Source organism: Pteropus medius, unplaced genomic scaffold, assembly GCF_902729225.1.
Source record: "Pteropus medius unplaced genomic scaffold, Ma_sr-lr_union100, whole genome shotgun sequence".
NCBI lineage: Eukaryota > Metazoa > Chordata > Mammalia > Chiroptera > Pteropodidae > Pteropus > Pteropus medius.
Window position 1 is genome coordinate 155,934 of NW_024352784.1, and position 20,866 is coordinate 176,799.

Here is a 20,866-nt window from a genome sequence, read left to right on the forward strand (position 1 = left end):
TTACCCTGCTGTCCAGTCCCCTTCTAGCACCCCCTACTAATCAAAGCTAATGGGGTCCAGCTGAAAAAACGAGGTTTATAGTCTCAGCCCCAGTATCACAAAGCAGAGAGAAGAGTAGACTCAGAGCCAAGGCACAGTTGCTTAATAACTGGCACAATGCTCTCAGTGAATGTCTGTTAAATGAATTGATCAGTAAATGAATAGACGATACAGATCAATAGTGCTACCTAAGTCCAGGAGAAAGAGATCAGTGTATATAGGAAATAAGGCTCTTGGGGAGGGAGTGTGTATATCAGATACTGCTTAAGGGCACACTTTTGAGTTAACATAGTCCTGGGTTTAAGTCTTGTTTCCACCACTTTTGTGGCTTTAGACAAGTTACTTAACCTCTCTATGCATCAGTCTACTCATCTCATACATGGAAATAATAACAGCACCTACCTGGTAGGTGAGGATTAAATAACACATCTCATGTGTTTATTAGCAAACTGTCTGGTTTATAGAAAAGCTTCATTAATGCTAATTATTATTATTATTTCTGAGAAGAGATGGGATTTGAAGAGGACTTTTAAAAATATGTAAGATTTGGATCTAATGGAAGACAGTGAATGAATTCCTCTTGAGCCATGTGGAAGGAGGAGATTTGTTTTTATAGCCTCAGAGATAAAATTGGGATGAAGAGGCAATTGTGAAAAAAAAGCACATTTTGGTACAGTCTAAGAAACAGGATGGCTTGAGAAACACAAAACTTCCCTGACACTAAAGATTTGAACAAGCACCTGATTCATGCATTAGAGTTGGAAAAGATCACCATTAAATTCCCTTCTGAGGTAATGACCAAATGCTTCTATCATTCTAGGATCGAATAAAGAAGAGCAAAAAGTAGAAGAGGATGACTAAGACAAAAGACTGTGAGAGCAAAGGGGAGCGAAGAGGAGGGGAAGAGTGGCCAGGAGGCGGCTGAGGAGAAGGGAAGAGGGATGGAAACAGACAGAGGAAAAATGACAGGGGAGAGGAGAAGGGACAGGAGAGGAGTGAGTATGGGGAAGAGGCAAAGGGGAAGATAGCATGGGAGGAAATCAGGGAGTGAAAAAAGAAGAGGTCTAGATTTAGGCTCTTACCTAAAGTACCGGTTAGGAGCCACATTGAGATAGAGGAAGTGGATCTTCTTCAAGTTTCTCTCTGTCTTCAGAATGGTCATCACCTGGCTACCCAGGAGGGAAGTCCCAGGTAAAAAGCCAGTGCTGCTCTTTTGGAAGGTCTTCTTTCCAGCAACTTCAGAGTCGAGACGTGACCTGTGTGAGAAAAAAGCAAGAGACAAAGCAGAGCAAAGATATCAGGTTGCCACCATTGGCCAGTGAGAGGACCCGATGTGGCACTATCAGAGCCTTTCTACCACCTATTCCACCAAAAGTGTTCACAAACCAAGTAAATATAGTCCATGATGCAACACAGCCAGGCAATTATATTCACACAGACATGTGCATGGACAACTCCACCCTTTCTGATAAATGAATAATCATTCTGGATTGATTGTGATTACTATGAAATAAGTACTATGCAATACTGAGTAAAAGTAGTGGGGATACTTTTGTTTTCCCAACTTGTCACCCTGCAAGCCCACGGTCCTGGATTTCTGCTCCCTGGCAACCTTCCTAACCTTCTAGATCTCCTATCTTTGCCCCCATTATACCTGCTTTCCAACCCTGCCTCATTTCCCTCCCTCTCTTTCTTGCTCTTCCCCTATCATCACCCAACCTCTAGCTTCACACCCTTTCTTTTCTAGCCAGGATCTAATGGTGTATTCTTCAACCCCCTCAAGCCTGTACCAGTACTGTCAATGTTCTCACACTGCTACCATACCAGTCAACAAAATTATTACAAAAGTCAATTGTTCAAGAAGCCAAATGTTAATTACCTGGACTAACAATTTTGGTTGGAGTGAATTCAGAGTGCGCACAAAGTCTCAGTCTCTCTCTCTCTCTCTCTCTCTCTCTCTCTCTCTCTCTCTCTCTCTCTCTCTCTCTCTCTCTCTCTCTNCTCCAATTAAACTTTGACTTAACCAGTCAAATTATACTAGTGTCATTAATTGACCCAAACTTAAATCAATAGAACAAGTTACCCCAGGGATGCAATCCTAAAGTTCATATCAACAATAGGGTCTATGACCTTGATGTTGGATCAGGACATCTTAAAGGTATAACTGCTATTAAAGGTTCATTTCCTTAACAATTAAAATCCTACATGATCTAAGTAGGTTCAGAAGAACACAGAACCAGGAATATTGGCTCCTCTATAGATTTCTGGTGTTCAATCTCAACTGTGGGCTTGTTCTACTTTTATGCCTTAGTACAAGTCCTCAAGCAGCTATCTCTTCCAGTGTCCTCAGCTGCTGTTCCAGCCCTCCACCAGTTCCCCATGCCCAGCCCTGCCAAGCCCCAGTCTCCTCCCTTCTCTGTCCAGAGAAAAATGAGGCATTCGGCCATGAATAAATTCCCTCAAGTTCAGCTGCCTTCCCACATATTTATCTGCGTATACCCCCATCCTAATCTTTTCCCCCAATTTGAGAGGAAGGAGTGACCTTTCTTCTCTACAAGGCTAATTCCTCGATTTACACTCTGGATCTCTTATCCCCTCTTCATGAGCTATCTTCATTCTCTTCTTACCATTAGCCTATATGTATTCATTTGCTCTATATATGTTTGTAGAGTACCCACTTCTCAAGCACTGTCTTAAGAGCTATGAACATCTCTCCATATTTTTTTTAAAAGAGTTCTACCCAGACACCACTCTTCTTTCAGTCTGCTGTCCTATTATCTCTCTCTCTCTCTCCCTTTCAAGCCAAGCTTTGTGAAAGAATAGTAAAATGTGATTTCCACTTCATCTCCAATGAACTCCTGAATGCAATACAATCTGGCTTCCTCCTCACACAACCCCACTGACACTGCTCTCATCAACCTCCTCCTTGTTACTAAATCCAATTAACTTGTTTCAGATTTTTCTTACTTGCCTCAGTAGCATTTAACACTACTGACTGGTCCTTTCCCTTTGAAACTTTCTTTTTATTTTACCTCCTAACCTGCAAGATATTTTAATTCTAAACACAAACTCCTCTGATGTGTTTTCTCCTAACTGTGTACATAGACACACACAGACACACAGACACACAGACACACAGACACACACACACACACACACACACACACACACACACCCCAGAGGAGCAACCAGAGGGAAGGCAATGTTCTTTGGTTTTATAGCACTTATCACAATTTGTAATTATGTTTTACTTGTATCAACTTATTTAACATCTATCTTCCTAAGTGTAAAATACAAGAAAAGGGATTGAGTCTGTCTTGTTCACTTCTGTATCCTCAGCATCTATAAGTTCCTGATATATATTAGGTATCCAATAATACTTATTGAATGAACCAATGTCTGGGAGACCAGTCCTGGAGAACTTCATTAAGCCACATTAACTAGGCCTCAGAGGTTTACCACCAGGTCCAAAAAGAGGGCAGAAAACTTGACCCCTTCCCAACATCTCCACACATTCTCACTTCAATTAGGTTCCCCCATGAGAGGAAACATACATTCAAAGCACATGGCAGGTCTCTGAAAAAGAAAGAGTTTGCTGGGGCTATCGAAGGCATGAATTGTTGGCATTGGCCACTTGCGATCAGGGCCCCTAGGAGCCAGCCTATCTGTCCACCATAAAGGTGCTAAGGCTTCAGAAAAAATTTGACCCAGCCATAAATTTGGAGCAAATACTGACAAAGTCAAGCTTGATTAAAGGTAAAGTCTTTAATCTGGAAACTCTGGAAACTCAAGCTTTTCCTCTGAAGCTTTTCCTCATAGCTGACTTTTGATTTTCATGAATTTCTGCATTTCTCTATGGGGATTTTAACACTAAGACCACCAGCTTTATTTTGCAGCTTCTCACCAGCTTGGCTTATGGTCAGGCTAATCCCTTAAGTCAATAGGGAGCTGGCTTTAGACATCCAAGTAACCCAAGGGGTACCCATAAACTGGCTTCTCTCTCTCTTGTGCTCAAAGCCCCAGACTGGATCCCTCACTTACTTAGTCTCTCTTCTTCCACCAGGCTCTTCCTCTGCGTACTCAGTGCCATTGCTTTCATACTGTACAGGGATGTCTGTTGCCAGTGCCAGGGGAAGGAGGCTAAGGCCATCTAGCCAATGGGCCTCTTCCAGGGCCACCTCAGCACCAACAATACCCAGGCTGTGCTGTAGCTCAGGCAGAGTCAATGGTCGCAGCCATGTGGCCAACTCCTCCTCCACTTGCTGCCTACTCCTCCAGGCCTTCACAAAAGGGCACGCTGGGAGTGGGGAACCATGATGGAACCTCTGCTTCTGAAGACAGCAGTCAACATGGGAGGCATTCTCTAACAAAGAGATGTCTCGGGGAAAGACTTGGTTTATGGCATCTAGCAGGTCCAGCTGGAGCTGGGATAGGACCCAGGGTGCCCAGTGGTACAGCTGCTCCAAGAAGGGCAGCAAATCAAGGTGGCCCACTAGCAGCGCACGGTATGGGGGAAGGAGACCCAGCACTGCATGCAGGTAGTGCCAAGCTGCAGGGCTGCCATCTTGTAGCACAGCTGAGAACAGAGTTCGGAGCTCAGCTACCAGGAGCTCCAGCCCTCTGGGCTGCTCTGACTGAGTCCCTGCCTTCAGGAACTGCCTCTGTCTCCTCGGATAGTGCCGAGACTCAAGGGGATCAGATGATGCTGCTGCTTCAGGAGAGGAGCCCACCCTCCTCTCTGAGACCAAGAGGAGTTCGGCATTCAATTGCTGGCGAACCGACTTTGCCCACTGCTCAGGCTCCGACTGCCAGTTCCAGGTTCCTGGCTGTTGGGCCTCACCTGTTTGACCCAGAACAAGAGAGGGGCAAGAGAAGAGGTCTTAGGCTCTGGGCAGGGTGTGGTCAGGGTCAAAAGGGTTGGGGGAAAGGGGAAAGGAGGGACTTAGGACAGGGGGAAACGGGAGCTGCAAGGCGGAGCCAAACCAGCAGAGGGCCTTTCCTGGGACCCTCGACCCTACCTACAGCTTCCCCCAAAACTCTGGTAAGAAGCAGGCCCTGGACAGCAGTGGGGCACTCCCTGCACAAGAGTTCCTTCCCACTCCCCAGGATATTGTCCCCCTCACCTGGCCTAAGGGGTACAGGAGGCAAGACAAGGGACGGGACACAGATCTGCCGACGAGGTTTCATTAAGGAGTGCCTGTTGGGGAAATGGATGAACTTAGACTTGGGTCCTAGGCACAGGCTCCCTCTACTCACAGCCACCCACACGCAGAGACTGGCAGACACACGTGTGACCACTTGTAGAGGCAAAACTGATACACAAAGTGAGGAACCGTCACTGGGACTGGAGCCTGGCGATCGCCTGAAGAAGAGAAACAGGTCGTCACTCAGAGGTAGCAAAGTCCCAGTCTCGTCTGCCTGCCGGTTGGCTTTCTGTTGAGGACAGAAAGCTGAGGAGTGGACATAAAGAACTACTTGATCGGGATGGGGTGGGGGAAGGAGAGCAAACAGAGAGGGAAAAGTGGCAAAGGACCGGTCTGGCAGGAGGAGGTGGAGGAGGGAGGGAAGAGGGCTCCATGGGAGCGTGGGAGGATAGAGCCTAACTGGGGGAAGCAGGCGAGAGTGGTCCTAGCGGGTGAAGGGAGGCAGATCGTGCGCCATGGACTCAACCGCAGCTCCATCCCCTCCCAGCTGTTAGAACGGTTACTTAGTTCCCACCCACGAGGACGCCTGGAGTGCCCGAGGAGCCAGAAAAGGAAGGGGCGGGACCCAGGGGGCAGGGCCAAGCCAAACGTGCTCGCTGCCCTCAAGCCTTGGGAATAGAGGGTCAGCCTGGCTGGGTCTGAAAAAGAATGACGCGTTTGATTAGGGGAAGTAGCAATCCTTAGGGCATCGTGGGCAGGTGTAATCCATCTGTTTATCCATTCACTAAGCAGCTAAGCTAGCACCAGGCATCAATGACCTATGTCATTGGGACCATCCCCGCCCCTCACATCCACCTAGCCCATCTTATCTCCTCCCAAACCCCAAATAAGATAAAATCCTTGATCACAGGAAGCTCAAAATCAGGGGTAGGGGAGCTAGATGATTAAAACAAAAGTAGAAATTCAGCATATGATAGTCCCACCATAGCTCTGAAATCTAAATGTGTGTAGCCATAAAGAACTACTTGAACTATTTAATGTCTCCACTTGGATATCTGATGAGTATCCCAAACTTGAAATATCCCAAACCAGACCCTTAACTGCCTCCCCCTATCCCAAGAAACTTGTTTCTTCATTGTCTTCCACTTTCAGTAAATGGCAAGTCCACTTTTTCCAGTTGCTCAGGTCAAAACCTTAAAGTCACCTTTGACTTCTCTCTCTCCCTCCCATCCCCTCCTCCCCCCACATCCCATGTCTAATCCTTCAGCAAATTCTGTTGGCTTATAGCTTCAAAATATCCAGAATCCAACTATTTCTTATCACCTTAAGTGCTAGATAGAAACTTGGTCTAAGCCACTATCGCCTCTCACTTGGATTATCCCATAGCCTCTGACTGGTCTCCCTGCTTCCACTCTTGTGACTACAATTTGCTCTTTTCAGAGCAACCAGTGACCCTTTTCAAACAAACAGGTCATGTCACTCCTCTGCACAAAACTCACAAAAGTCTTATCATCTCATCCCTTCAAGTGAGAGCCAAAGTTCTATGATGGTCTACAAATTGCTATCTGCTCAGTTGCCTGCTACCTCTGTGATCTTCTGTCCGACTCTCTTTTCCCCATTCACTCGACTCCTGCTGTGCCTGGGTCACATCAAGCATGCTCCCACCTCAGAGCCTACTTTTAAGACCACAATTGGGCAATGCACATATCACTATCACATAGACACACCTAGCGCCAAGGAAAGCTGCAAAATCGAATCTTGATTTTCAGTGGGCGTGTGCCCAGACAAAAGCCAGGGGTCCTATTGGTAAAGAAAGAAGGGGACAATAGATACTGAGGGACAACTAGAGGACAACTTAAATCACAGTGAACACTCTTTTCCCCGATGTCCACAGGTGAATAAGCTATAACAGGGTTCAGTGAGGGCATAAATAATGGCATTGGCAACCTTCCTGGGAAGGACAAAGAAGAGTCAGAGTCACAGTAGATCTTAAAGTTTAAGGCCTTAAAATAATAGTTTTCCAGGGAATCTGTTGAGTAACCTCAGTTGAGTCCTCAACACTGCCTAAAAATCTAATTATGTTTCTTTTGTCAGTTCACTCTTCCATTCTGTACAAAGACTATTTCAAATTTCCTGTACTCTCTCACCTTCCATTTCCTTCTTTACTCTCTAATAACTTCACCTCCTCTTTGGAAAAAAAAATTAGATGCTGTATCAATCAGGGTCCTCCAGAGAAACAGAACCAATAGGATACAGGTATATATACATAAAAATATTTATTTAAGGAATTGGTTCACATGATTGTGGAGGCTGGCAAGTCCAAAATCTAAAGGTAGGTCAGTATGCTAGAAACAGACAGAAATTAATGCTGCAGTCTTGAGGCAGAATTGCTTCTTCTGGGGGAAATCTCAGTTTTTGCTCTAAGGCCTTCAACTCATTAGATGAAGCCTACTCACATTATTGAGGGTAATTTCATTTACTTAAAGTCAATTAATTGTAGATGTTAACCACATCTATAAAATATGTTCATAGCAACACCTAGATTAGTGTTTGATTAAATACTGTAACCTAGCCAACCTGACATATAAAATTAACCATCATACATGCTATTTAAAAGGAACTCTCTCAAGCTCCCAAATCCAAATAAAAAACTACTTAGATCTTCTTTCATCCATCTCTCCCTCTTTCCTGTTACCAATAAGAGGTGCTCTTCTCTCTAAAGCCAGGCTCTAGACTTTTGCTCTGGAATTATACTCTCTTGCCTTCTTCACACAACAAGTATTTATTATCAACTATGTTGAACATTATTTTAGATGTTTGGTTACATCAGTGTACAAAATAATAACATTGACAAAAACTCCTGGCTTATGGTGCATAAATTCTAGTGGGAGACACAAATAATAAAAAATTAATAAAGTATATGTGATAATGCTATGGGAAAAAACAGCAGAGGTTAAATGCAGATTCACTTGTCTCTTAATTAAAAGTTTTTCTCTTGTCATGTAAATAGCAGACTGAGCTGGGAGAAGACTGAAAAATGTTCATTCAACAAATATTTATTGAATACATATTATGTGCCAGGCACTATGATAAGGATACAATGGTGAGCAATATAGACCTCATGACCTCATGACCAACTGGTAGAAGTGCTACATGTCGAAAACATGAGGAATTATGGGAGCTGGAGTCTGGAAAGAGATCTTTGAGGAAACAGTATTTAAACTAAGTATTCAAGAATGAGTAGTTTAATAGGTAAAGTACGGAAAAAGCACTGCAAGACAGAAAACATCAGGTGCAAAGGCCTTGAGCTGCAATAGTATATGATAGGTTAGAGCAGGGGTCCCCAACCCCTGGGCTGAAAACCCATACTGGTCAGTGGCCTAGGAACCAGGACACATAGTAGGAAGTGAGTAGCGGGTGAGCGAGTGAAGCTTCATCTGTATTTGCAGCTGCTCCCCAGCGCTAGCATCACCACCTCAGCCCCACCGCAGATCATCAAGCATTAGATTCTCATAGGAGCATTGGTCCCTGGTGCCAAAATGGTTGAGGACTGCTGGAGAGGAATCCAAAGGTCAGTGTAGTCAGAGCACAGGGATGGAGTGAAGTGTGGTCAGGTTCAATTCAACAAACAGTATTGACAGTCCAGTGTCTGAGCAATTGATAAGATAAAGCTGAGGTAGACAGAAGCTGGATCATGCAGGGCCTTCTAGGTCAGGTGTAGAATGTCAGTTTTTATCTTATGAGTAGGAAGCTATTGCAAAATTTTAAGCATCAGTTTGTGTTCTGGCCTGTGAATGGAGAACAGATTGGAGGGATCGAATAGTGGATATGGGGAGAAGCAGCAGTTGCAATAATCTGTGTGGGAGATTGTGGAGATGGAGAGAAGCAGACAAAATCAAGGGATATTTAGAAATGTATATTGTTAGGATTTGGCAAGTGAGTAAGGCGATGAGTGAGGTTTCTAGCTTTTGCCATTGAGTGAGTACTAGGCATAGAAAGTTCATGAGAAAACACATTGAGTTGGGGATGTTTTTGAGATACATAAATGGAGATGTCAATCAGGAAGCTCAAAAGAGAGATCTGGGAGTCATCAGTAACTAAAGCTCAAAGTGGGAATGAAACAATCCTAGAAAAAATAGACTTGAGAAAGAACAGGGCGTAGAGAAACTTTTAGATTTGAAGACTGGAGGTGGGTGAGCCAGCAAAGGAGGCTACGAAGCTGCAGCCAAAGAGGCAGTAGTAAAAGTATGTGAGTGGCATATCACAGATGCCAGTGGATGACTGTCAATGATGAGGAACTAGATAGTAGTACCAGGTGCTACTGAGAAGTGAAGTAAACTAAAGACTGGGGAATAACCCTGGATTCAGAAATATGAAGGTCACTTGGTGAGCCAGCATCACCTCAGTAAGAACCATTTCAATAGAATGGAGGTTGTAGAAGTCAAAAGACTAGGTGGAGGAATGGGATGGAGAGGGCCAAAGTATTCAACCGTTTAGCTATAAATTGGAAAAAAATAGGATGGAGCTGGAGGGAAAATGAGGTACAGAGTGGTATTGTTTGGTATTAACAGGGGAGTCTTTAGCATGTTTAGAATTTAGCAAGGTGGGAAAAAGTCAGATTCCCAAGGAAGGAAAGAAGGACTAGAATTCAAAGTACAGAATATAGGCGTTGGCTTTAAGAGGAATGCTTGCTCCGTTTTAGACAGGAGAGGAGAGAATGATGCAGATGTGGGTGAGTAACCATGTCTGGTAACCAGTTGTTGTGAGTTCCCAAATGATAGCTTCTACTTTTCTGTGAAGTAAGAAATTGGATTATCTGCAGAAAGCAGAGAGAATTGTGGTAGGGGTGTGATTTAGGAATATTAATTTGAAATATTCATTGAAGCGAGTGGGAGAGACAACTAGAAAATCCAGTGGGATTATAGCAGCTGAGACACCATTTGAAGCTGGTAACCATGGATTCCTTGTGATATAAATCTACTCTATAGTGATTTCCTGGGGTGGCTTTTATCTGTCCAAACACAGGAACAAATGTGTTTCATTTTATCTAAAAGTCTAAAAAAGAGAAGGAAATAAGCTATTCCAAGAGGTTCACTAAAATTTAAGCTGGATAGGAATCTAAAGACAGGAAGGTATTAATATAGAGAAGGGAGAAGCAATGGCCTGACTGCTCCAGTGAAATCAAAGAATGGTAATGTTACTGTTGCAGCGATCGGAGTTCCAGTAACACACCTCTAATTCATCACTGATGAAGAAATGAATTTCAATTCAGTGAATATGAGAAATGTTCATTTATTAAAAGCATATTATGAGATAGAAGACGGGTCAAGCCTCAAACTGGCTATGTGGAAATGAGGATACATACCTCAGCTGGGGCGGTGGTGGAAGGTGGGGTGGGGTGGGGGTTGAAGGGTTATAGCCATGGAAGATGGGGAGTTGTAACCTCAGGGGAAGGAGAGGTCTGCATTATATTCAGGGCCGTGATGGGTGGTTACAAAGGTGTTTTTAGGTGATTGGCAAGTGAGGTCATTTTGATTGACACTTGGTTGCTATATAACTCTTGGCCTAATTTGCATGTGCTTACCCAGAATTCAGTCTGTTATAGATTATGAACTTCCAGGAATAAACGTAGTATTATAATGAAGCTTAAACTGTGCAAATTAGGATAGGTGTCTGCAGCCCGCTAAGATCATGACCCTCCTTTCCTTAGTCTCTGGGGATGCAGGAGGGATTCTCTACCAGTAGGGTGTTCTCTGGGTGGTCTCTAGGCTGGGCCCCTATTACTTTGTTCCCTGTTACTCATGTCTAACTAGCTACCTAACATTAGTAGAATAGTTCAGTAAATAAAGTGGGAATATGGTTGGTAAATAAGATGCAAGTAATAGTGCTTTGAAGATAGAGCAGTGTGCGGTGAAGACAATGGCCAGGCTATAACTACGGGAATTGCAGGTAAGGTAGTGGAAATCATTGAAGATTAGGTCAAAGAACTAGACCAAAACACTGAATGGAGTGTCCATGTAAACATTAAGGTGGATAGGAAGACCAAGGGCTAGCTATGTAGAGGAAAGTAGGAGAGTGGTAGTTACTAAGGACAGAGAGGGTAGCACACTTGAATAGCCTCAAAGGAATCAGACTTTGCAAAGGAAAGGTATGGGTAGTTATGTTCTGAATCCACAGTGGCAGGAATATCAACCCTTCAATGTTTGTAGTAAAGGGATAAAGCTTTATCATTGTTTATTCTTGTTGTGCTTGAAACCTCATATGCTCTCATTTTGCCAATGACTACTTACAGCAAGACCTGAGGGAGACTTCAGCAACTACAGAAGATTGATGGTAGGAAGAAGGTTCTTCTAAGTATGGAGAGGAAAGAATCGGGACATCAGAGATTGAAAATTAAGAGACTAACTGATGGATGAGATCTAGGGACACTTGTTTTTTCATGCCTAGGGACAGGTTTGATGCAGTTGAGTAAGCAAATAAACTCTAGAAGTTCAAAAAACTTCTATATTCCTAGCCCTTCTCCAGCAGTTATTACGTGACATGGAAACAGATAATTCACAATCATCTGGAAGTTTAATTATATATAAGTTTATTGCAAGGATACACACAAATGTTGATGTGGAAGAATCCTCCCACCAGCAGCACAACATCCCAGGTCCCTATTCCTGTTTCTGGAGATTGGGAAGTTCACAAGCTGTTTTACCTGAATTTATATTTCCCAAGGAAAGAATGTTATTGGTAGACATGAAGCCACTCAGTAGGGAGTTTCCGGTCAGCAACTTTGACATCCCTAATAAACCTTTCTGTGTAAGATTTGTTCAAGAGAAAGCTAAAAAGGCAAATAGCTGATCAGAGCCACTTTTCTCAGCAGGTAACTGTGTGTAAGATGTGCTTCTAGTACATTTTGGATTCTTCTTCGTCTGTTAAGTGAGGATAATATCTCTTGCAGTTTTGTCATAGATTAACTAAGATCAAGCATGATACATACCAACATCAACCCATACAAAGTAGGGGCTCAATAGATATTATTTTGAGAGGTAGCCTGGTATAGTAAAAAGAAGATGGATTTTAAAGTTAGATCTGTATTTTAATACAGGGTCTGCTCGCAGAGAATTTCAACTTCCTGTACAGGGAGAAAACGTGTGCTTTGTGGGTGGCTCTAAGAATTTGTTTTTATTATTCTGAGAGCCAATGTTTAAGAGCTTCCATTTCCTCTGTAAAAAATGAAACTTGGTCACCTGATGCGGGATAGTTGAAGGTGAGGTGGGGAATTAAGGGGAGCAGTAAAGGTGTAAATAACTGCCCTGGTGATTAAGGAGAGCAAATACAGCAGGAATCCAACAAGGGTTGCTTGTTGGTAGTGAGGGCTCGGTTGAAGTTGGAGACCTTAATATTTAGTGGCATTCATTACACAGCTGCGGTTTTCTCTAGCAGTTTGGAGGAACAGAAAAGATCGAATGGCTAGAATGATACAAAAAGGACACAGGGGTAGCAAGAAAATGGAGTGATGGAGTGACAGGCCATTCAGACTGCTGAATGCAGAAATAAATTCCACAAGGCAGGGCAATAATGAGGAAAGAATGTATAGGCTGGATTTTGGAATTAGAAATCACAGAACAGGCACAGTGGGAACAACATGGAGTAGAGGGTGAAAAAGCTGGAACTGCAGTTAAGGTAACATTTAAAGAGTTTGTCTTACCCCTTTTTTTCCATAACTACCACCATCTATTTCTCCCTTGAGTTTCTCTCCCTCAAGTTTGACCGTATTGCAGAACGTGGTCCAAGTTTTCCCCTTTCCGACTGCCCCTAAAGACAAGCACACAGACCTTCTTTGCTTAACGGTTTTACTGCTCATTCAGGAAGACAGAAAATAAGAAAGTGACAACTTGGGGAAAAGGCTGAAGTTCCACAACAGCCCAGAATTCTTACAGGTTTTATCTTTGTTCTGGAGCTACTGACTTCCCAGGAGGTAGCACCTAAAAACTCTGTGATTTCTTGATCTGTTGTCCTTAGCTAACTCCTTCTTTCCCTAAATCTGGCAGAAATCCTTCTTATAAGACATAGTACACACACACACACTCACGTTATGAATGAATGCATACCTGGCTCACAAGTGAACCACTATAGTCTGACAGATTTAAGGACAGCTATACAACTCCCATTTCTCTGTTATCTGGGCAGGAACCGATTTTCTGTTGCTATTACCAATCTTAAAATTGTACCCACAGACCTTGCTTTAACTAGGTGCCTGAGAATGCTGAGGTTTCCTTCTACACATAGAAAGCAATTTCTCTGTTGCCAGTGCTGAAGCCAGCAGATTAAAGGCTGGTGCTAATAGTGGGCAAAACTTCTCTGCCCAGGACATAAACGAAACGGAATAAAAGTGGGTTTATTAGCTCCAGGAAAAGGAGCAACCGTGCCCAGCTCTCAGACAACCTCTCACTCTCTATATACAGGCTGCACGCAGCCCGAGGTACGCTGGCTCCTTAAATTTGAGGGTCCATCCAGTGCCTCCCTTTCTGGGGTTAGGGATGGCTAGCTGCCTGATGGCGCAGTTCCGGGCTGTTCAGCAGCAACACCTGGCACAGCTGAGGCAGCCTCGTAGTCTGCGATGCGCCGCTGCACCAGGGCCGGCATGAGCTGCACGTAGGCGGCCATGAGGCGGTGGTTGGAATGGATCAGCTTCCCAGCACAGCTGTGGAGACAGGCCTCCTGGAAGGAAGACAGAGTGGAAGTAAGGACCAAAGGTGTCCTGTCAGATCAGTCTCCTTCCTTCCCAACTCCAGCCTCGGGGCGAGGGTCATGGAAAGGCCCCGGCCAAAGGTAGGGGAAGTGAGGAGAGGAGGGAAGCAGTCCACGGTTAATTCTGAGAATGAAGAGTAACCCCCTACTCGGTTCCCCACCTCCTCAGCATCGAGAGCTCGGTGGTGCAGGCTGGGCACGCAGCGTTGGAAGCAGAGTTCCGTCATCCGATTGTAGACCAACAGGAAGTCCCGCAACTGGGAGAGAAGGGGACCAATAACTCAGGGATAAGGGAGCCCACAACTTATTTCAAGGCCGCGCCATCGTGAAGCCTCCCAGGAACGCGCATTACGGCCCGACGTCCCCAGCCCTCGGATCGCTCCCGGGCCCTTTGGGGTTCCCGTCAAGCGGACGGGGATTAGAGTTGAATGTAGGACCCTGAAGCCACTCTAGCTGCCACTCACGTTTCTCAGCTGCTGCTGCGGCTGCGGCTGCGGCTGCGGCTGCTCCATTCCACTATGGGCGCACGCCCGACTTAACTTCCGTTACAGCTTCTCGGTAACGCCCCGGAAGTAATTTCTTGTCCAATCCCAAGGGACTAAGGGGTCGATTCAAGGATCGCTCTGCCCCTGGCTCTTAACGTCACCTCCGCCCTCATAATCTACGACGTGGCCGGCTTCTTCTGCCCGGGAGAGGACGTCACTTCCGCCGAGTCCCTGACCTGCTGCTAAGATCGCGACGGGAACTGGAACCTGAGGTCCCCGCGCAGCCCGGGCCTGGCGCCCTGAGGGGAAGAGCGGCCCGTCCCCAGGTGAGAGGGACATACTTGGGTGAGGGGGAGTTGAACGCATGAACCTGTCCTGAGGGCAAGATACCTCTGAGCTAGGGGAAGGATGAGGACACACCTGATGCCCAGGTGTGTGGGGGTGGGGGGGTGAAACACACCTGGGGAGACATAACTGACTCTGGAAGGGATCACCTATGTCCTGGGAAAAAGAGGGTTTTCCTAGAAGCCGGGAGCATACACCAGTTGATTCAAGTAAGGCCTGATGGGGATGGCCTGAGAAAGAGAAGGTGCGTGGGATGGAGGAGAAGGAGACCACCTGAAGGAAAGGGGAAGAAACACTAAAGAAGTGTTGAAAGACCAAGCAATGGAGAACATATCTGACTCCTGGAAAGGAGTTCATCTCCTGATGGGAAGAAACACCTCCATGGGGATAAGATCCAAGGGAAAACAGACTTTATCTCTCTTGTTCACTACTGTATTTCATGGCCTCACATAGCACATGGCACATAGTAGGCACGCATTAAATGTCTTTTGAATGGTTGAATGCATGAACGATCACCAGAGTCCTGGTGGGATTGGAGGTTGATGAGACATCTGAAGCCTGGCGTGCATGTGTAAAAATACGCACCTTGGAGGGAAGAAATACATATGCTACCTGAGGAAAGAGTGGTAGCCAAACTTCAGAACATTCAAGCCTTGAGACAACATCTAAAACCTCAGAAATGTAGGGGAGATCTTCTCTTCTAGAGCCCTGGCCAGTTTCCAGAACTGTCTGTGTTGGGCTTTGCAGGGCGCTGGGGTGGAGACATTGACTCCAGTCCCTTCCCTAGCCATGACGGACGGGATCCTAGGGAAGGCAGCCACAATGGAGATCCCCATCCATGGGAATGGTGAAGCTGGGCAGCTTCCTGAGGATGATGGGCTCGAGCAGGTGCTTCTGTTTGATTCTTATTGTTTCAATTTAGGATTTCCAACTCACAAACTCTGGGCTCTACCCCCATCCCAGTAGCTTTCCCTAACTTATCTAACTCCCTTCAATCTTTTTATAAATCTTTGTTCTGATTCTGTGCAGACTTCCCTTGTGTGCTCTATGATGCTTCAGTCCAAGCTTGTTCTCACCCCCAAAATGCTTCAGCTGCCCCTATGTTCCTGAAGCCCCCCCCCTCTTCTCTGGCCTATAGGACCTCCAGCAGGTGATGGTGTCAGGACCCAACCTCAATGAAACCAGCATTGTGTCTGGTGGCTATGGGGGCTCTGGTGATGGACTCATCCCTACAGGTACGAATGATCAGAATAGGACAGGAAGCTTGAGTGGAGAGTGGGGACAAATGGTTCTGGGGAACATAAGATATGTCTAAGAAAGCTTGAATTATCTCTGGAGATCTTGGAAACCTCTGTTAGTATGAACCCTGTGGACTCTCCTCAGCCCAAGGCCAGTTCCCAGGGTTGTCCAGCTGTTCTCACTTGCCATTTCCCCTGAGAAGCACCCCTTTTTCTGTTGCCACCACCTTAGTCAAATTAAGAACTCTGTTCCACAGCAGTTTCCCCTGCTCTGGAGCTTGAGGCTGATTTGGAACTTTATGAAGCTTCTCAGAGTTTTGCTTTAGACTCTAAAGTTTAGAGGAACAAGCAGCCCTGAATCTCTCACTGACTAGGGTTCCACGTGGGAATGTCAACCAGGTGTCCTGTTATCGGGACCCACCATCTTTGACCTCCCACTCCACACTCACTGTATTTTTTTTTAGTTTCCTCTGCCCCTGTACACCAGCAGCTCCCTTCTCCCTCCTCCCTCCTCCCTCCTCCTCCACCCCTCACCATGACCTCAGAAGGAGGCCAGATGTATATTGGGATTTGAGTCTCAGGGCACAACATATGAGTTCCTCCTAGTGAACAGAAGAATCTAATTGTCTTTAGCTTTTGCTCCTCCGGGGAGTCATGTTCAGGTGCTGGGAGGGAAGTGTGGGTGGAGCCACATAGGGGTCTGGTTGTATCTGAGAGAGGCCGGTGTCAGAGAACTTGGTCCTTTAGGGTCTGGCCGCCATCCATCTCACAGTGCCACTCCTGCTGGCCCCGGGGATGAGGTGGCTCGGGGCATCGCTGGAGAGAAGTTTGACATCGTCAAGAAATGGGGCATCAACACATATAAGGTGGGATTCAAGTACATCTCCCTTCTCCCACACCACCCCCTGGGTACCTTTTTTCCCTTCTCCTGGATCCTAATTAATATTCCATCTATGGCTGAGAGTAGGAGCCTGGGTATGCTGGGGCAGATACCTGTTGGGGGTGGCAGGGTACTAGGGTCTCTGACCTGTTCTCTCACTTCCCAGTGTACAAAGCAGCTGTTATCAGAGCGATTTGGCCGAGGCTCCCGGACTGTGGACCTGGAGTTAGAGCTGCAGATTGAATTGCTGCGTGAGACAAAGCGCAAGTACGAGAGTGTCCTGCAGCTGGGCCGGGCACTGACAGCCCACCTCTACAGCCTGCTGCAGACCCAGCATGCACTAGGTGACGCCTTTGCTGACCTTAGCCAGAAGTCCCCAGAGCTTCAGGTACCTCAGCCCGGCCAGAGAGGGTGGGGGTGGGGGGGACTGGGCCCAGGCCTTTCCAGGCAGTCACCCCTCAGCCTCCCTCCCTCCCTCCTGCAGCCCAGAGGGAGAACCCCTCCAGGGTGGGCCCAGCCCTGCCCCCAGCAGCACTCACCTGTGGAGGCAGCCTAAGGGTTTGTACGGAGGTCCAAAGTTGGAGGGGCTGTGGGAGGTGGCATACCAGGTGCCTCACAAGTAACCCTCTCTGCATTGGAGAGAATGCCTTTGGTGCTTAGCCTAATTGGAGCCCCTCTTTTGCCTGCTGCACTAGCTTTCCCTGTTCTAGTCTTGTGAACTTATCTGAGAACCCTACCCCCACATTCCCACCCTAAGCATCCCCAGGGTGGCTCCACTAACTTTCTGGCTAAGAGACCCTAGCTGGAGGCAGTCTTTGGTTGTTTCGGTTTTGATGGCTGCTTCCTTCTTGGGGAAGGGGGGAATGAAGGGCCCTACAGCTCTTGTCAGGTAGGGGACTGTTTCTCAAGGCCTGTTTCTCCCTTCTGCCCTCAGGAGGAATTTGGCTACAATGCAGAGACACAGAAGCTGCTGTGCAAGAATGGAGAGACACTGCTAGGGGCTGTGAACTTCTTTGTTTCTAGCATCAACACATTAGTCACCAAAACCATGGAAGACACACTCATGACTGTCAAACAGTATGAGGCTGCCAGGTGTGGGCACTGGCAGGGTTTAGGGGTTTGGGAGTTGGTTGGCTTGGGTGGAAGTTTGAGATTAGGAGCTTAAGAATTCAGGAAGGAAATGAGAGTATGTGTATAGGACAAAGGAGTAGAGGTGAACCTGTATCATCCCCTCCCCAGGCTGGAATATGATGCCTACCGAACAGACTTAGAGGAGCTGAGCCTAGGCCCCCGGGATGCAGGGACGCGTGGTCGACTTGAGAGTGCCCAGGCCACTTTCCAGGCCCATCGGGACAAATATGAGAAGCTGCGGGGAGATGTGGCCATCAAACTCAAGTTCCTGGAAGAAAACAAGGTGCCAACCCCACCCCCTTTAGTCCCAGCCCACCTTCCTATCTTTAATACTGACCCTCCCCCTACACTGTCCCCATCATTGGATAGAGAAGTGCAGCCTGGCAAAGGAGTGGGATCTTCCTCTAGCCCCCTTAACCCCTGGGCCTTTCCAGGTCTCCCTCCCTTCGAATCTTGGCTCTTTTCTATTGAAGAATTTGGCTGCTGGTTCCAGGATTATAACAGAAAAATCACCCTTTGATATGGGGTACCAGTACCCCAGCCCAGCAAATCAAGGTTTCTCCCATCATACTGAGCCCTCTCCTTTGGCTCCCTTGGTGGAGTTCAGTCCGCATCCCAAAAGCACCATCAGAGCAGAGTCCATATGCCCCTAGTCTGGGCTCAGGCTCAGCCCTCAAGAAGGGCATCTGAGTCCAGCTTCAGCTGACCCTCTGGACCCTCAGATCAAGGTGATGCACAAGCAGCTGCTGCTCTTCCACAATGCTGTGTCCGCCTACTTTGCTGGGAACCAGAAACAACTGGAGCAGACCCTGCAGCAGTTCAACATCAAGCTGCGGCCTCCAGGAGCTGAGAAACCCTCCTGGCTAGAGGAGCAGTGAGCTGCTTCCAGCCCAACCTGGCTATCAAGAAAGACATTGGGAAGGGCAGTCCTAGGGTGGGGGAGGTTGGACATGGGACATCCTTCGCCACCTGCCCTCTGGCTTGGGCTCCCTTTCTCTGGCTGGGGCCTGATACCAGTTTTGCCCACACTGCTGTGGGTAGGGAAGGGGGCCTGCAGGCCCAGCAGCTGCTGCCCTGTCCCTTATCTTCCTGGCCACTGGGCTGCATTTCCAGATCTTTTCCTTCTACTCCACAGCCAAAGGCTATGACAAAACCACTCCCTGGCCAATGGCATCACTCCTCAGGCCTATCCCCAGCTCCTGGGGTGTGTCCCCTGACCAATGGCAGAGCCTCACAAGGCTCTGTCAGCCAATGGCAGCTCTTCTTGGGCTCCCCTGGGCCAATGATGTTGCCTCCAATACCCTTTGTCCCTCCTTTATGTGTGCCCATTGCAGAGAAGGGGACTGGGACCAAAGGTGTGGGAATAATGGGGAGCCCCATTTTGGCCCTGCATCTGAATGGGCCTCCCCTCACCTACTCACCCAGTTTAATTGTGCTTAGAGCCCTGGAAGATTGGGACTTAGCACTAGGAATAAACCTTTCATAAAAGCAGGCCCAGTGAGGTCAATTTGTGGGGGACTCTAGGTGGGTGGGCTGGGTGGAGAAATGCTCAGTCTAATCATACACCAAAATCTTATCTAATCAGAAGAGCTGGGGCTAAACATCTGAAGGCACAGGTTTCAGGAACAGCCCCAGTTGAAGCCAAAGCTTTATTTGCCCTTTAGGCCAGCACCAAGATAGCTGTGTATCATAAGAGAACAAGCCCCAGAGTGGGTTGGGCTTGTCGACCTTCATCATGCATTCATTCATACAGCAAATATTTACTGAGTGCTTTTACTTGCCAGGCACTGCGCTAGACCCTGGGGAAACATCAGTGAATAAAACACGGTCCCTGCCCACAGTGCTTATGGCCTAGAGAGCGATAGAGTCAAGTAACCAGGCAACTACAATACAGTGACAAGTACTAGAATACAGAAGTACAGGGAGCTATGGGAGCACAGAGGAGGGGCATCTGTTGTAGATGGGTGGAGATGGTCATGTCACCTTGAAAGCTGAAACCTAAAGGGTGAGTTGATGACAGCCAGCCAGAGTAGGGGAAAGAGCATCCTAGGTAGAGAAGCCAACATATGTGAAGGCCCTGAATAGGAATCTTTAGGAACTTAATTTGACTGGAATGAAAGATGAGGAGGGAGTGGCTAGAAGAAGACAACAAAGGTCAGGTAGTGAGAGACCACACTAGGCCTTTTCAAGCTGACTAAGGATTTTTGCCGTTTGGACAGGGAGCTGTGAAGCCTTTTCAGAAGTTTGATGGCATAGGAAAGACTATGGTTGAGGAAGTAGTCCTATGAGGCTTAAAATAGTGTAATACAGACCCCGGATCCTTCATATTGGGTAATCTAGTAGCTCAGGCTCAAATTCCAAAGCTAGCACGACCCCTGTCAGGTGCAGTCACAAGCTCTGGAGCACCTGTGCTGGGTGTCAGAAGTCAGGTATGAGAGGTGGAGGCAGTTCCCAGCGACCCTGCTGCACCTAGGTGTTGAGCCCAAATCTGAACCTTGTCTGAGGCTCCTCAGCAGCACTTTTATTTAGTCACCTCTGTGCTCCTTAGCTAAGGAGAGCTCGAGAATGTTTCAACATACTTCCCTACCTGTGTAGAGGGCTGGAGGAAGGGGACAACCCAGTCAGCAGATTCTCAGCACTGAGATCCATGCAACCTGATTTTCCCTTTTGTCACAGCTCCTAGGCTTCCTGGGCTCTATCAGCAGTCATCTGATAGAGCCCAGGAAGCCTAGGAGCTGTCAGTCATCTGAGTGGAGCTTGATTATTAGTTGGGTGGTCCACATTCAATCCCCCACTTCTTAAGCCACTGGAGATTTTTCAACCGTGAGCGGTACTGACTCCAAGTGACTGAAGGCAGGACTT

At 46.9% G+C, this 20,866-nt stretch overlaps 3 protein-coding genes across 10 annotated transcripts in view; 1 reads left to right on the forward strand and 2 right to left on the reverse strand.

The window, feature by feature from the left end:
• Positions 1 to 10,517, reverse strand: part of DNHD1 (dynein heavy chain domain 1) — a 58,543-nt gene extending 48,026 nt beyond the window's left edge. For 3 of the 5 annotated variants that reach the window (XR_005649656.1, XM_039847842.1, XM_039847841.1), the window contains exons 1-3: positions 5,163 to 10,492; positions 4,081 to 4,879; positions 1,122 to 1,295 (exon numbers count right to left, since the gene is read on the reverse strand). Coding sequence is in view for 4 of the 5 variants with exons in the window: in XM_039847842.1 (XP_039703776.1) it covers positions 1,122 to 1,295; positions 4,081 to 4,879; positions 5,163 to 5,226 (1,037 nt within the window). In the remaining variant the exon portion in view is untranslated. Of the gene's footprint in view, positions 1 to 1,121; positions 1,296 to 4,080; positions 4,880 to 5,162 lie in introns of all 5 variants that reach the window. The other 2 variants (XM_039847839.1, XM_039847840.1) reach the window with 2 other exon arrangements.
• Positions 10,518 to 11,749: 1,232 nt separating this feature from the next.
• TIMM10B (translocase of inner mitochondrial membrane 10B) lies at positions 11,750 to 14,492 on the reverse strand. Its single transcript, XM_039847861.1, has 3 exons — positions 14,390 to 14,492; positions 14,087 to 14,182; positions 11,750 to 13,895 (listed from the first exon to the last, which is right to left on the reverse strand). Exons 1-3 carry the CDS (start codon positions 14,435 to 14,437, stop codon positions 13,719 to 13,721), a joined length of 321 nt encoding a protein of 106 aa, XP_039703795.1. The 5' UTR covers positions 14,438 to 14,492; the 3' UTR covers positions 11,750 to 13,718.
• An 86-nt stretch (positions 14,493 to 14,578) lies between these two features.
• On the forward strand, positions 14,579 to 19,496 carry ARFIP2 (ARF interacting protein 2). Of its 4 annotated transcripts, none has more exons than XM_039847856.1 (8): positions 14,579 to 14,736; positions 15,503 to 15,643; positions 15,894 to 15,990; positions 16,741 to 16,859; positions 17,040 to 17,261; positions 17,808 to 17,965; positions 18,113 to 18,287; positions 18,727 to 19,496. In XM_039847856.1, the coding sequence occupies exons 2-8, from the start codon at positions 15,545 to 15,547 to the stop codon at positions 18,880 to 18,882; spliced, it is 1,026 nt and encodes a 341-aa protein (XP_039703790.1). In that variant the 5' UTR covers positions 14,579 to 14,736; positions 15,503 to 15,544; the 3' UTR covers positions 18,883 to 19,496. The 4 variants fall into 4 exon arrangements, with proteins under 4 accessions (XP_039703790.1, XP_039703789.1, XP_039703791.1 ...); XM_039847855.1 differs by lacking the exon at positions 18,727 to 19,496 and adding an exon at positions 18,439 to 18,720; XM_039847857.1 differs by lacking the exon at positions 14,579 to 14,736 and having other exon boundaries at positions 15,785 to 15,990.
• The last annotated feature ends 1,370 nt before the right edge of the window (positions 19,497 to 20,866 follow it).

Coding starts and splice junctions, on each gene's coding strand:
- ARFIP2 (XM_039847855.1), top strand. CDS start 15,545: ATGACGGACGGGATCCTAGGGAAGGCAGCCACAATGGAGATCCCCATC. Junction 15,991..16,740: donor TGATGGACTCATCCCTACAG/GTACGAATGATC, acceptor TTGGTCCTTTAG/GGTCTGGCCGCCATCCATCT. Junction 16,860..17,039: donor GGGGCATCAACACATATAAG/GTGGGATTCAAG, acceptor CTCACTTCCCAG/TGTACAAAGCAGCTGTTATC.
- TIMM10B (XM_039847861.1), bottom strand. CDS start 14,437: ATGGAGCAGCCGCAGCCGCAGCCGCAGCCGCAGCAGCAGCTGAGAAAC. Junction 14,183..14,389: donor CGCAGCAGCAGCTGAGAAAC/GTGAGTGGCAGC, acceptor CTTCTCTCCCAG/TTGCGGGACTTCCTGTTGGT. Junction 13,896..14,086: donor GAGCTCTCGATGCTGAGGAG/GTGGGGAACCGA, acceptor TCTTCCTTCCAG/GAGGCCTGTCTCCACAGCTG.